The sequence below is a fragment of the Halictus rubicundus genome, chromosome 5 (genome assembly GCF_050948215.1).
Source record: "Halictus rubicundus isolate RS-2024b chromosome 5, iyHalRubi1_principal, whole genome shotgun sequence".
Lineage (NCBI taxonomy): Eukaryota > Metazoa > Arthropoda > Insecta > Hymenoptera > Halictidae > Halictus > Halictus rubicundus.
Genome location: NC_135153.1, coordinates 6,104,455 through 6,117,888, shown reverse-complemented (window position 1 = coordinate 6,117,888; position 13,434 = coordinate 6,104,455). Strand labels below are relative to the sequence as shown.

General features: G+C 34.6%; 4 protein-coding genes across 12 annotated transcripts in view; 2 read left to right on the top strand and 2 right to left on the bottom strand.

The window, feature by feature from the left end:
- Positions 1–6,736, top strand: part of Pur-alpha (Purine-rich binding protein-alpha) — a 41,349-nt gene extending 34,613 nt beyond the window's left edge. Inside the window, exon 7 of one of the 3 annotated variants that reach the window (XM_076787747.1) lies at positions 6,601–6,736. In XM_076787747.1, coding sequence (XP_076643862.1) covers positions 6,601–6,720 — 120 coding nt within the window. In that variant the 3' untranslated portion in view covers positions 6,721–6,736. Of the gene's footprint in view, positions 1–6,586 lie in introns of all 3 variants that reach the window. The other 2 variants (XM_076787749.1, XM_076787748.1) reach the window with 2 other exon arrangements.
- On the top strand, positions 247–2,457 carry LOC143354049 (uncharacterized). Its single transcript, XM_076787751.1, has 3 exons — positions 247–935; positions 1,000–1,192; positions 1,323–2,457. The coding sequence occupies exons 1-3, from the start codon at positions 531–533 to the stop codon at positions 2,447–2,449; spliced, it is 1,725 nt and encodes a 574-aa protein (XP_076643866.1). The 5' UTR covers positions 247–530; the 3' UTR covers positions 2,450–2,457.
- On the bottom strand, positions 2,451–6,579 carry L(3)07882 (Nucleolar protein 14 homolog l(3)07882). Of its 3 annotated transcripts, none has more exons than XM_076787739.1 (6): positions 6,130–6,579; positions 4,099–5,973; positions 3,901–4,030; positions 3,653–3,817; positions 3,073–3,581; positions 2,451–2,995 (listed from the first exon to the last, which is right to left on the bottom strand). In XM_076787739.1, exons 2-6 carry the CDS (start codon positions 5,925–5,927, stop codon positions 2,749–2,751), a joined length of 2,880 nt encoding a protein of 959 aa, XP_076643854.1. In that variant the 5' UTR covers positions 5,928–5,973; positions 6,130–6,579; the 3' UTR covers positions 2,451–2,748. The 3 variants fall into 3 exon arrangements, with proteins under 3 accessions (XP_076643854.1, XP_076643853.1, XP_076643855.1); XM_076787738.1 differs by having other exon boundaries at positions 6,154–6,579; XM_076787740.1 differs by having other exon boundaries at positions 6,359–6,579.
- Positions 6,737–9,612: 2,876 nt separating the features above from the next.
- The window catches only part of Pns (DENN domain containing pinstripe), a 35,104-nt gene continuing 31,282 nt past the window's right edge, over positions 9,613–13,434 (bottom strand). For 3 of the 5 annotated variants that reach the window (XM_076787710.1, XM_076787711.1, XM_076787712.1), the window contains 7 exons: positions 13,021–13,282; positions 12,567–12,834; positions 11,901–12,213; positions 11,423–11,599; positions 11,120–11,333; positions 10,710–10,929; positions 9,613–10,636 (listed from right to left, as the gene is read on the bottom strand). In XM_076787710.1, coding sequence (XP_076643825.1) covers positions 10,740–10,929; positions 11,120–11,333; positions 11,423–11,599; positions 11,901–12,213; positions 12,567–12,834; positions 13,021–13,282 — 1,424 coding nt within the window. In that variant the 3' untranslated portion in view covers positions 9,613–10,636; positions 10,710–10,739. The remainder of the gene's footprint in view (positions 10,637–10,709; positions 10,930–11,119; positions 11,334–11,422; positions 11,600–11,900; positions 12,214–12,566; positions 12,835–13,020; positions 13,283–13,434) is intronic. The other 2 variants (XR_013082264.1, XR_013082265.1) reach the window with 2 other exon arrangements.

Below are 13,434 nucleotides of genomic sequence, written 5' to 3'. Positions count from 1 at the left end.
TCCTTCGTGTGTAATTAATCGAACGTTAATTACTATAATGAAATAAAGACACATCGTTTTATAATTCCATTATACCTAAATATTCGTACAACTTCAATTACATCAACCATATAAATAAATTTCAGAATTAAATATTTTATATAACAATGCAATGCAACTTGCGTTAATTAGTTTGTATATATATATATATTGTATGTAAATAATTAGTTTTCTAATTAATCTAGGATTTAATAAAAACAATAAAATAATGGAACGAACAGCAAATAAAAACTACATGTACAATTTGGAATTGCAATCATTACATTATTGGTATAAACGTGCTCCATCCCAGAATCAATCATTTAAATATAACAATGTCATGCATATTATGCAAAATACAATTTACAAAGACGATATTGTAGACATCAGTACTCAACAGTCTACAAAGTAAGAATCATAAAAGTTAATTACTTACCTAGTTAATCATTTCTTAATTCCATTTAATGTATATTTTTATTTAAAGGCTACACGTTAACTCTCGTAATAGAGTAATGTTAAGAAATGTCTTCAAACATTGGAAAATGTATGTCGTACATAAATTACATGCAAGAAGAGATGTATACAAAGCAGACTATTTTTACTATAAGAAGTTGCAAAAAAAAGTTTTGAGTGCATTATCCAAGAATGTATTATTTAAATGGAAAAACATTGTCTCCTCTACATACGACTGTACTAATAAATTAAGAATTTCGAAACTGAAATGTAAGAAAGCTGAGGCACATCTTAACAAAGCTTTATTACAACAATTTGTTACAATTAAATTTAATGAAACCATGTTATTAGAAAAGGCCATTGCATTTTACAATTTATATTGTTTAAAGAAGTGCATAGTACACTGGAAGATGTACATAAACAATCAACATGAAAAGAAACTTATACAAGATAGAACAGATAAGGTATTAACACGGTATTAATACTCATCTTTATTGTTTATAGTTTACAAAATAATTCCCACTTTAGGCACGCGAGTTTTACAAAATTAAGATCCTAAAAGCGTGTATAACAGCTTGGTTGAGCATCTCTGAATTCGCTTTCAAAAAAAGAGAAAATGCAGTTCTGTACTATGAAAATAAATTGTTAAAAATACATTTCGCTAATTGGAAAATGTTTCATGCTTCAAAAATGAAAAAATTGTTGCTGAATGAACGAATTCAGAAACATAGTGAGAAAAAACTACTGAAGCAGTATTTTGTACATTTTATCATGGTAATAGTGTATTTCTGAAATTAATTTTTAATAAATATTGAAGTTAGTCTTTATTAAATTCGATTTATGTTTACAATAGTGTGTAAAGGAATCTATTGCTAGTAGAATGGCGCAGGAAGAAGTTGAAGTATTTTACAGTACTAAATGCTTGCAAAAAATGTTTTATGCATGGCACAATTGGTATCATGAAAAAGTAGAAAGAGCAATAAAAATGAATGAAGTTAAAGAGATATTTGATAATAGGAAAAAGTGTGTAACATTTCAGAATTGGTGTTTATATGTGTACCAGAAAAAATGCAACAGAAGAAAACTGTTTTTATCAGAAAATTTCCATAAAAGGAGATTGATGTTTAAAGGTATAAGAAGTCTTTATAATTATACTATTTATAGAAAAGAAAAGCGAGCGAAATTATCTTATTTAAACAATAAAAGCGCAACAATTATTAATAACATGCAAAGATTTTATATCGAAAAATGGAGGAAAGCACTTTGCGTTGTTGTACAAGAGAAACAAAAATTAAGCCAAGCGACTGAATTTTGGGAGCTAAATTTATCTCGTAAATACTTCTCGTACTGGAAAGAATTTTCTCAACAACACAAAACGAAACAACTTCGTAAGAAAAAGTTAAACGAGCTTGCTTCCAATTTTTTATTAAAAAGATATGTTTTACATTGGCGTGACAAGTTGCAAAATATACTTGAAATGAATAAAAAAGAAATCTTTGTAAAATCTGTGATAAATCGTAAAATTTTGGGAAGACATTTGTCCTTGTGGAGAGATTACGTTTTCCGAAAGGTAACGAATAGGAAGGACATCGAAGCAGCAAAAGAAGTGTATAAGAAATTCTTGTTGCGAGAAGGACTGAAAGAAATTTTGAAAAACACTCTTTACAACATTGATCGGCGACACTGTTTGCAATTAGAAGATGCAGCGATGAGATCTTTCAAGAATTTTGAAATTTTAAAAGAATACTTCGACAAGTGGCAATCTTTAATTTATTTAAAGAACAACTCGGAATCATTACGCAAAGTTGCGAACAACGAAAATTTTCGCTTTGTACATGCAGAAACTCCACGTAACGCTTATGGTAGTCTTAAAAATGTAGGTTTAGTTGTGCCAGCATACATGAAGAAGAAAGATGCAATTTCAACCGCTACCGACGTCATGCATTCTCTTGAAAATTGGTCCTTCGATTTTCAATAAGTACACTTATACAAAATGCTTTATTATAATTACAACATTTATGTACACTTTATTGTCTTAGACGATATCAGTCTGTTTGATACAATCGTTGTATTGTACTGGAAGTAAGTGAAAAAGTCGAGATACTTTATACGTAAATCTTTCATTCAAAAAACATTTCGTTAAATATTGAAATGATAAAATTCGCTAATATAGCGATTACGACTATTTGTATTACGACCATTGTAGCTAAGGTTTCACATTACCTTGCGTCTTCAAGTACAGTAATTGTGAGTATCGAGTATTACTTTGTGTTAATTTTACTTCTTTCTTTTCAGCTTCTTTAGTTCACTCTGTTGCACAGCGGCCTCGCCAAATATTTCTTTAACTTTACGTTTGCGTTCCTCGTCGCTCTTAATTTGTTGCTTAATTTGTAACTTCGTTATGAATGTTCTGTCCCTACGTATCTCGCGCATAGCGCCCTTCATTTCCTTCTTATATTTGTGTAACAGTTTCTCTCGTTCTGCTTTCTCTTTGGACATCGTTTTATGTCTCTTGCCATCATACCTGCAAAGCCGTTTAATATACATAATTTATTGAAAATACAGCAATAGAAATAATTTAATTTAAAAATGAATACATACACTGGCTCGATTCGCGGCTCATACAGCCTTAGTGGCTTTGGTTTCTTTTTCTGAACCACCATATATTGTAATTTCTTCTTCTTCAGTTGCTTCAATTCTTTCCGTAATTGTTTAACATGCTTTTTCACGTTTGGTGGATATTTATCAAAGGCATTCGCTTTGAGTAACTTCAAAATTGGTTCGAAAATCGAATATACAGCTTCCAGTTCTTCGAAATGGTTCTTGAACTCTCGCACCATATTAATAGCTGTTAACAAGGCTCTTATTTTAAATTCATCATCCAGTTCTCCTTCTGATAAATCCGTCGCTTTCATAAGCGCGTTGCTTGGTTCGATTTCTAGATCAGTTTGATCACCGTCAAGTACCAACAAATTACTTAAGTCTCCGTTCTTTTTGAAGGGTGGTATTATTTTCGTCCCTTGTATTAAATGCTTTGGCGTGGCTAAATAAATTATTCCTCGCAGGAAATTGATTACGGACGGAGGGAACCGCTTGCTTAATACCGTGTACTGTAAAATTATAATCATGCGCATTGATTTAACCAAACATGTGATCGAAGCAAACTTAAAATCATTCTTACCTCTAAAATAAGTGTACATATGAAAAGTCCTTTCGCGATATCTACTTTACTTTTCACGCGACACCTGAGCAAGATCTGGGACATAAATATCAAGCAAGGTGTAACAACTGGGTGTCTAAAATCAGACGTTGGAAATATCAAAGAAACCAATTTGAAGAAAACAAACTGAAACAAGAAACGCTTACATTAGATTAAATTCGGGCTCAACCAAAAGCATTTCTCGTATTATAATTATATGTTGAGCATACTATATCTAAATCAGGATATCTCTTTTTATTCTTCTCGAAGTTTCCGTGTTTCTCTTTAATTATTTCTTGTATAGAAGTTTTAGCGTTTAGTGGATCCATGTGTGCTAAATCGTACAGGAAAGGGCACAATCTGGAAAAGTTACATACAATTAATCATAATTAAATAATTTAATTTGTTATTTATGAATTATGTGTTACCTATCGAAAATGTTAAAGCAGTTAACTATACTTTCAGTATCATCTTCTGCAGCACAATCATTAATGTGTTGCAGTAAGTACAAAAACAGGTCTGCTAATTTTTCCTTGTTCTTGCCGTCCAATGTCCAGTGATTGCATTTTATAACACGATCGATAATTACAGACTGATACTCCTCGTTACGATTCTCTAACAGTTTTTGCAATTCTTCATAACTTTCTGGTACTTTAAAGATGTAAGGCAATTCTCTCCTTGCTTTCTCCATAATTTCTTTCCTTTTCAATAAATCGTCTCTGATTTCTTTTTGCCTATCTTTGTTTTCCATCTCTGGGACACTTGTATCAGTTTTTGATTTTAGTATCGATTTAATTTTTGTAGGATCGGAATTCTCTTTTTGTTTCAAGACACTGTCATTAGTTTTTGCAAATGAAACGCTCTTCTTGCGTTCCACAGCTTCATCTTCACTAGGAGATTCTGATTCTTTCAAGTCTGATAAATTATCTTCTTCAGAGCTTTCAGTTTCTGAGTGTTCTATATCGGAAGTTTCTTCTGATTTATTTTTTGTGGAATCTTTTACTTTCTTTTTCTTTTCAACAGTGTCCTTGGTTTCTGCATCACAATACTCATTTGTTGCACTTTCAGTAGAGTTATCTGTTGCTTCCTTTGTTTTCTTAAGAATGTCATTTGTTACAACAGCATTTGATTCATTATTTTCTTGGTCATCTATAGGTTCCCCATCTTCAGCATCAGGAGGTGTATTATCAGAGTCACCATTGTTCTCTACATCATCATCATCATCATTATGCTCATCATCTTCATCATCCTCGTCATCTTCATCGTCAGAGGCCTCTTCTGTATTTTTATTGGAAGCATTGTCGTCATCTTGAGCCTCATCGTTCACAGCTTCCAATGTGAAGCCATCATCAAGATCATCTGCAGACTTGTGCCTGATTTCATTATTTGAATCATTTACAAATCCTTTCATTCTTGCCAATCGATCAGCTTCGAGGGCCTCCAACTTCTCTTTTTCCTCTTTTACAATTTCTTCTTCGGATTTTAATTTATCAGTTGGCATACCTCTGGCTTCAAATTTCAGTTCACGCACAGCAATGTCATAATCGTCAGTTTTAGATTTGATAGGCACTTCTTCCAGTTCTTTATTGGCTGCAGTTACAATTGGAAGAAGATCTCTCCACTCGGTATCCAGTTTCTCTGTTAAGTCTATTGTCTGTTCTCGTATTTTTTGTTTCTCAGCTTTACGTTTCTTTGACTCAGCTATGAGTTCATCAATAATATCCTTTCTAGACTTCTCCGATTTCGATAGAACACCACCACCGAAGTGGGCTCCGCCAACAAATTTGTCATCCAATTTTCCTGTCCTGTTGTCATCGTCGCTAAGTTCATCGTCACTTTTTGGGTCATCGAATTTCTCAATCTCTTCCAAAGTTTGACCTCTATGTGTCAATATTTCTTCGTCATTTAAACTATAAATATTTTTCTTTTTGTGAGCTTTCATGCGTTCTGCTGCAAATCTAGCAATAGCTTTCTCCTCTTCGTTCATAGAAACATTTTTCTCGCCTATACGTTTATCCAGAAACATATTATCTTTATGTTTTAATTTATACTCATGAAGAAGCGTTCCTTTGCGTTTCTTGATTGCTTTCGCACGGGATATACCCGGAAGTCCTTTATCAGTTTTACTTTTCTTCCCCAGAACATTTTGCTTGTCTCTGTTTATGTGCACTTCAAACGGATTCAATCGTTTTTTATTCTGCTGATTCCGTTTCTGTTGAGAAAGCTCTGACAAACATTTCTTTTTTGCTTTAACCATTGTTAATTGCTTTTGTATCTACATGAAGCGTATATAGATGTTTCTTCTGAAATAGAAACATTAATTATACATAGTGTAATTCATAAATGATTGGTATATAGTAGTATTAAATAAAAATTTTAAGTATATATATATATAGTTAACAGATATAGATATAAGGATTTCTTAAAAAACATTTTATTCACCAACATAATATAATTACATGTTTAAAGTTACCCGTATTTACCTGTATTACTATTAATTTGAATGTGTCATTCAAAAATAAATGTGAAATAAGTATTCGGAATTTATAACCTCTTCACGGAAAAGTATCGAAGATTCAGTTCCACAGAAAAATAATACTTTACAGCAAACAACATAACATCTGTATCTCGTCAACAATTTTAATAAAACAGCCTGGACGAAAACATAGAAATAAATATTTTTATTACATGAACTTTTGCTAAGTGTTAGGTGCTATGCTGTCGTCCACGTGTGTGTGACTTTATCCCTACCCTACCAGAGAGTCTGTCGCAGGTCGTACTCGTGTATGGGCTTTAGAGTCACATCTCAACATATCTTTATTGACATCATTTCATCTTCTTTTCATCGAATTCTTTCATTTTGTATTTTTGTATTTGTATTTTCTTTTATTTTGTATTGTGTTTAACTATTATTAGTTTGTTTCAGCTAGGGTACAACAACCGATCATCCTCTCTGCCAAGGGCAATTTGTTGAACTAATTTTCCCTATCCTTCCCATGCATAAGACAAGGACAGTAGAGATCTCGCTCGTGCCACCTAGATTTCTGTGACTCTTCTAATCCCCTGGTAAGTATTAGGCGATCATGATAACAAAGGTGGTATCCGACAGAAGACTAACATATGTACTTTACGGAGAGAGAGAAGGACGGACATAGACCTTCTCGCTCGCCTGCGTAGTTCTTGAGATAATATGTTAATAACTCGCTTATTATTAACGATCCAGGGATATTTGCAATTAGAAAATACAGAGTGAACTTTCAGCTACTTTCACAAATAGTTTTCAGTTGGATTTTTTCACTGTTTTCGTGTTACAGTTCACGAGTTGTGTAGCCAGAAAAATTATTAGAGCAACAATTCAAGCTCTACCCAACTCTACTTTGCGCGGCTTCCTTTTAAAATTCCTGCGAGCATCTCCCGCGTTCAGTAGCTCTCAGGCCAGGGAAGAAGGCTGCCAGTAGTCTTCAGGTAGAACGTATGAAGATTAATTCTCAGAAAGAGAAGAAATACTCGTCAACACTATACATATGGTAGCAGCTATAATCACCTGTATACTACCACTCGGCTTGCATGCGAAACGGCCCCGTAAACGGGCTACATTTTACTTCTACTTTGTTATATTTTGTATATGTACACGTGTAACATTAATGTTAATTACAATAGTAATTTATTGGGTGGGAAATAAAGAATATTAATTACAACAAGTTCTTCCTTCCCAATTTTAAGAGAAATTTTCGTGCCACCTCTTTTTTTTTATCATGTTCTCCTATTAGAAATCCGAAAATTCCGAAAAATCGAACTTTGTATTAGAACATGATATCGAAGGAGGCGGCACGAAATTCAGTAGTATAAGTCAACGACAAGTCAGACTGTCAAAATTTTTTGAAAAATCGAGTTTACAATCAACGACAAGTAGGACGTTCGGGAAAAATTGAGGGTTCAATAATTAAATATATCTTTTCATTACATTGTCTTTATTTATTCATAATATGATTGTGTTATCATATTATCATGATTGACACATAAAATGATTGTGTTATCGCACATGTTACCATCCAGTAATTTAAATATTCCACTTCTTCTTCTAACTTCTAAGTCTTCTTCTTCTTCTTCTAACTCGTGAAAGTTATTCAAGGGAATAATATTAGTATAGTTAAAGACATTTTCTCACAACTCTCACATTTTCTTCTCTCTCTTTCTTTTTAAATAAATTTTGAAGAAACTTTTGAAGAGATAATGGGGTATAAAGACTCATTTCAATTCTGTTTTTAAACTTTTATTCTACTGTACAATGTTGTATTTTGTTTTGCCATTTGTATATATACAATTCTGTTATATGACGGTCGTTTTGTAAAAGATTCTATACGGTACATCAAGCTTTGTAATTTCTCACTTATATACAAATTACGTAGAGTAACGGTTTCTTTTTTAATGAGGAACGATCGAACATAGATGATGATCAAATAGTTAGATTTTGGAAACTCGGAATCTATAAATAAACTTATTTCCAATTGAGTATTATAAACCAGTGCACGTGGATGTCGTACAGAGATGTTGACATGATTCAACTGTTACGCTTTCCTTTCAATCTCCTATGTTAATTTTGTTTGTTAATTGCTCTTAAATATCAATTCGAGACAACGACTATAATTTATAGCCTCTAATATTTATTCATCCACAAATAAAGTGATTTTGTTGTTGTGGAAGTATAAAGAGAAATAATAACAGTTACTTCGTCCCGTTGCATAAGAAAACAATAAAAGAAATGGAAAACGTGACAACATTGACATGACAAATGCAATGCGTGACTCTCCAGTTAAAAACGATCACAGTACACGTTTTACGATCAAATAACATAACATTTTCCGCGTTGTTTTCTTTCAGTCGAAAAGACGATTGCCATTACAACGATTAAACGTACATTAATTCCGACGAAAGAAAACCAGATTTTATCCTCTACTCCTAAAAGTCAGGAAAAGGAACTCGACCAGATCATTACATGAGTATTATTACTTTTGCTACCTGATACGTAGCAGTGTAATTCTTCAACAACTGCATTTTTAATGTAAATCGAACGCTTACAAAACAGTTTATAGTAAACCAAACGAATCTACGCTCCTTTTCCTCTTCTCGTTATCATTTTCTTCACATGTCAACACATTGCTTTCCATTTATGAGTTGTCAGAGAGAATTTAAGTTGGCTCAGAAAGTAAAATACGCCTGCAGAAGTCAGTGAAATGTACTTTAGCATAAGGGAGCATATACGTGCACCGTTTCTACAAGTACTATAACTTATACGCGTGGTACGCTATCCATATCGAAAGAAGAAACTGGAAAACACTTCTACTCGACAAGCAATGTGTTAACAGAAATTAGGACTTAACTGTTACGTTCACAAATTATGCGACTCGCGGAGGAGTATTTGTTAGCAACATGAGTACAATGAATATATACATTGGCCCTGTGCGAATGGATATTGAAATATACGTGCAATAACGTGCAGGTAATTAATATCATTTTTTGCAGAAAATAAATTTGGAAGGCAATGAATTTCTTTCGCGATCTATATTTAATATTTCATGAAATATGAAAAATGAGATGTTAGTCAGAGACCAGATCTTAAAACTCGAAATTCCCATCGCACCGGGTCGTACAAGAGGCGAGCAATAATACAAGAGTTAATAATACGACGACAGAATGATTGCTACCTACGAGATGGGTTATTGAACGTGAAATGTCAACGGTAAAATTGTACTCTGATAACTATTCCGGCAGAAATATCGGTGGAACCATCGGGTTCCAGCGACAATCAAGTACCTTAAAACTTTGAAGGACATTTGGGACCAGTGCCATGTACCCTGCACGTTAAAAACGAACGACCGCGCTTCAGAAGTTGTAATAAACGATTAACGTTATTTGGTCCATTTTTGTAAAACGCATTCGAATGTTTCTCGCGATGCATCACATCGTTTTTGGTTTCTTGGGTTTTTCTTTTTCTTTATGAACTATAAAACACCGGTCGGTGATCCAATATCGCGAAGAAGAAAAAGTATTAAATGCAGGGAATGACTGAATCGAAGGGAGGCTACGAGAACCGGTTTGCTATTCTCTGATTCTAGTTATACACTTACAACTTAAAAAGACACGATTAAATAGTTTCCGACTAACAAAAATAAAAATCTCCAGAATATTTATATACAGATTCGTAAAAAGGAGTATATCACGCAACATTGTAAGCATTTGTTCATACATGTGAGTAAACAACGTATAGAAATTCGGGAACGTTATCGTAATGCATGAAACAGGGCTCGAGAGTGACTTAATGCTCTTCTCTAGTCTATATCTTTTGGAAGAAGATCCTATATTTTTGTCTAAATCGTTCAAGTAAAATAATCAACGATATAGAACGCGTACAAACCATAGTTTCTTTTTCTCGTTCAACTTTTACGACAATTGCGGTATACGTTGTTTGCGCTTCTCTTAAATGTCTGCTTACTAAACGACTGTAAAAAAAATCTAAAGACTTAATGATAATGACGATATCAGTAATACTAATATTAATAACTAATAGGATCACATCTTTGGTACACGATTCATCAGTTTCAACTCTATTTGCTTCATATGAATACCTACGGCAAGATGGGCCGAATTAAATTCATCTTTGCTGTGGACTCTTGTCCTAATATATATATTAATGTCATCATTTTTCGGAAACAGAGCAAGATCTATGATTCATTATCTATTCATTTTCATTGTCACTCACATATTAACTTCTCGTCAAATGATTTGTCATCTAAAAACGACTATTTTACAGTTCTGCAACAGTCTTCATTTGTGTTATTAAATTCCTCTTTAGTTCCTTAATAATAGGTTTAGAAACTTCCCCATTTCTTCAATATAACTCTCATTCTTCCATCGTTTTTTATTATTTAGAATTTGTAAAATTGTGCTGCTTCGAAGAAACACATCCTGCAAGAAATGAAATTGTTTAGAAAGATTCAATCGTTCGCGCCGCTGCTCGTTCTTTGAAGATATACCTTACCCCTAATCAAGCGGAATGTCCTCTTGCAAGTTAACATATACTAGAAATCCCATGAGTCAGACTCTTCTCAAGGACAATATGGAACTCGCACAGTGGCTCGAGAATATGAATGAGAAAATTTAATAACGTACGATTTCGCAGAAATGAGTTCTCCTCGTACATGTCCGCGGTAGAACGTGCTTCGCTCATTGGCCGCAGCATCGCATGAAGAAGTTGCTCCCTACAAATTGATATTCATTAACTTCCATTCCTCCATTTAACACGTTCCGTGCCGGACAAATTTTCGATTACTTTCCGTTCAAACCACCTGGGTCACGCACGCCCCACCCCATTAAAATGTATTATTTTGCTCACGATATATGCATCACCATAAATGTTAATATTATAGCCTGAGCAAGATTGCAATTTACCTCGCTGCCAAACAGATAAACAGTTGAAACTTCCCGTCTTTGCCCAGGGTCTGACTAAACATGTTAATCTGATCGATGAGGTGACAGTAGCATCTCAACGTTGTAAACCTCTGATTACTCTCTACGCGTGCTCCTCGCCTATCTCTATTCAACCGTTGCGAATATTCGTCCATCTCCTCCAACAATGAAATCTCAAAGTTCTCCTTTATGCGCACTAAAAAACAGATTACGTTAACATAGATCACTTACGTAAGTAGACTTCAGCATTCTGTTTTAGTCTATGTCCACAGAAGCACGACTTACAAAGGTAGTCCCAAACGTAAAAGTTTCTACCGAATATCCTCTGGTTTTTAAAACCGAATAAAAATATCTGTTCTAACGATGGGACAAGACCGCCTTCGCCGCAGAGCAAGGCTGTCAGGGAGCCATCTTGGCACTCTCTTCTAAAGTGGAATTTAACGATTGCGTTCACAGCTTCTCCTACAAAGAGGAAAACATTCTGCAATTACAATGCAACAGGGACTGATAGGTAGACTGTGCCATTGCTTTAAATTTTATTTTTAAATTATTAATCCCCCATCGTAGATTTAACGTGTAAAGCAAAAGAGGATGAAATATTGTCCTGGGATCATCTGTGCAACTATTTCTGAGGAGCGTGTCAGAGTTAAGAAAAGAAATATCTTTTGTTTCTTGCAATTGATACAGAGAATGTTTTGTACAATGATCTGTGGTCTACGGAGAGACATTTATGGATTGGAAATAGATGTTGGTAATCGCTTACCTAACATATGCTGCAACTCAACTTGAGATAATATCGGACGCCTGGGAATACTAGGTGACCTACATCTCGGCGGTGTTGAACATGATTCAACTAATTCCTCGCTGTCGATACTGTGCGGTACCAAAGCCCCTACCAATAATCTCTCGGTAGAGCCGTCGTCGATGCCTCTGCCAAGCCACCTACCGCAAGGAAATTTGAACGTATGTCCTGTGACCTCGTTCCTCACCACAACATGTTCTACCATCCATTTAGGGGAGAGACCGGTGTTATCGTGGCCTATGCGTAGCGTTGATAGTACGCCCAAATTTTTATGCTGAAACATGTCGGACCAATGAACATACTTTGCTGAATATGCTAGCGTAAACATCAGATCATCTTATGGGCAATATGCAGTTCCTTTCATATTCTTTAACCTTCAGACGGCGCAGTCTGGGTCTATTTTGACCAACTTTGACATCGTCATTTAATTACTCGGTTTTTAGCAATTAAATTAAATGAATAACTATTACATTAGGATCGACAGTAAGACCACAGTATGAGATGTCGAAGAAGTTCAAGACATCGAAGACCATCTTCATTCGTCACAAATAGTGGAAGCATTACGAAAGGAAAATACACTTTGCTTGTAGAACGACTTGATACATCTGAGAAGAAGCGGATGCATACGTGAAATACAAATTCTAGAGCCCCCTTGGGTATAGGAACCGGATTCGTTTCACAAAGACTGCCCGAGATTGCGATCCAGCTATTTGCAGATGTGGTAGCTGCACTCGCTTTACGACTAGGAAATATAACAACCCTATATGGCAATTTGGTGGTTGGATAGTTGTTGGTGAAGCAGAAATAGTCGACCGCATTCAACGTTAGGAGATGATACAAGAATTGTTCCTTTTCCTCTTCGCAACGCAGGAACGCTGAACGCTTATATTGGTTCCTAGGAAAGGAAAAACGCGAAATGTTTGTACTGTTGCATTTTAAATAAATTAGTGATTCTTAACACTAAATCTACCAAGTTTTAAAATTGGTTAGTATATAACAGATACCTATAATGGATTTTATGACTTATTTTCTGTAAACAATGTAAGGATACATGTTTTTGTGTTAATTTTGGAATATTTACCTTAACAATGTAATGTTGGATAATAACGTCTTCAAATGACGAGAGAGCAGTTTCTTCTCCAATGCTAATCGAACCCATGCTCTAGCATATCCAATGTGTGTCTTGATGTCTGTCATCGCTTGGACATTTCTGATATCAAAGAGCAACGAGTCGGGTAAAGGTCTTAGGTACTCCGAACCGATCTTTCTGTCCCCAGGGGATTTGTGTTTGTCCGTCCCTCGCGTTGGCGAAACGTCCGTTTCCAAAGCCAGATTCGATAAATCTGTTATCGTTTAACAATAAAGAAGTTAAATTAGATAAAGGTTGACCGATGACGTGGAAAATAATTACTCCTTTTCACATCGCCTGAATAATATTTCTGTCAATCCATGCAAACGATGTTTCATGCTTTGGACAACAACAACGAATTTTTCA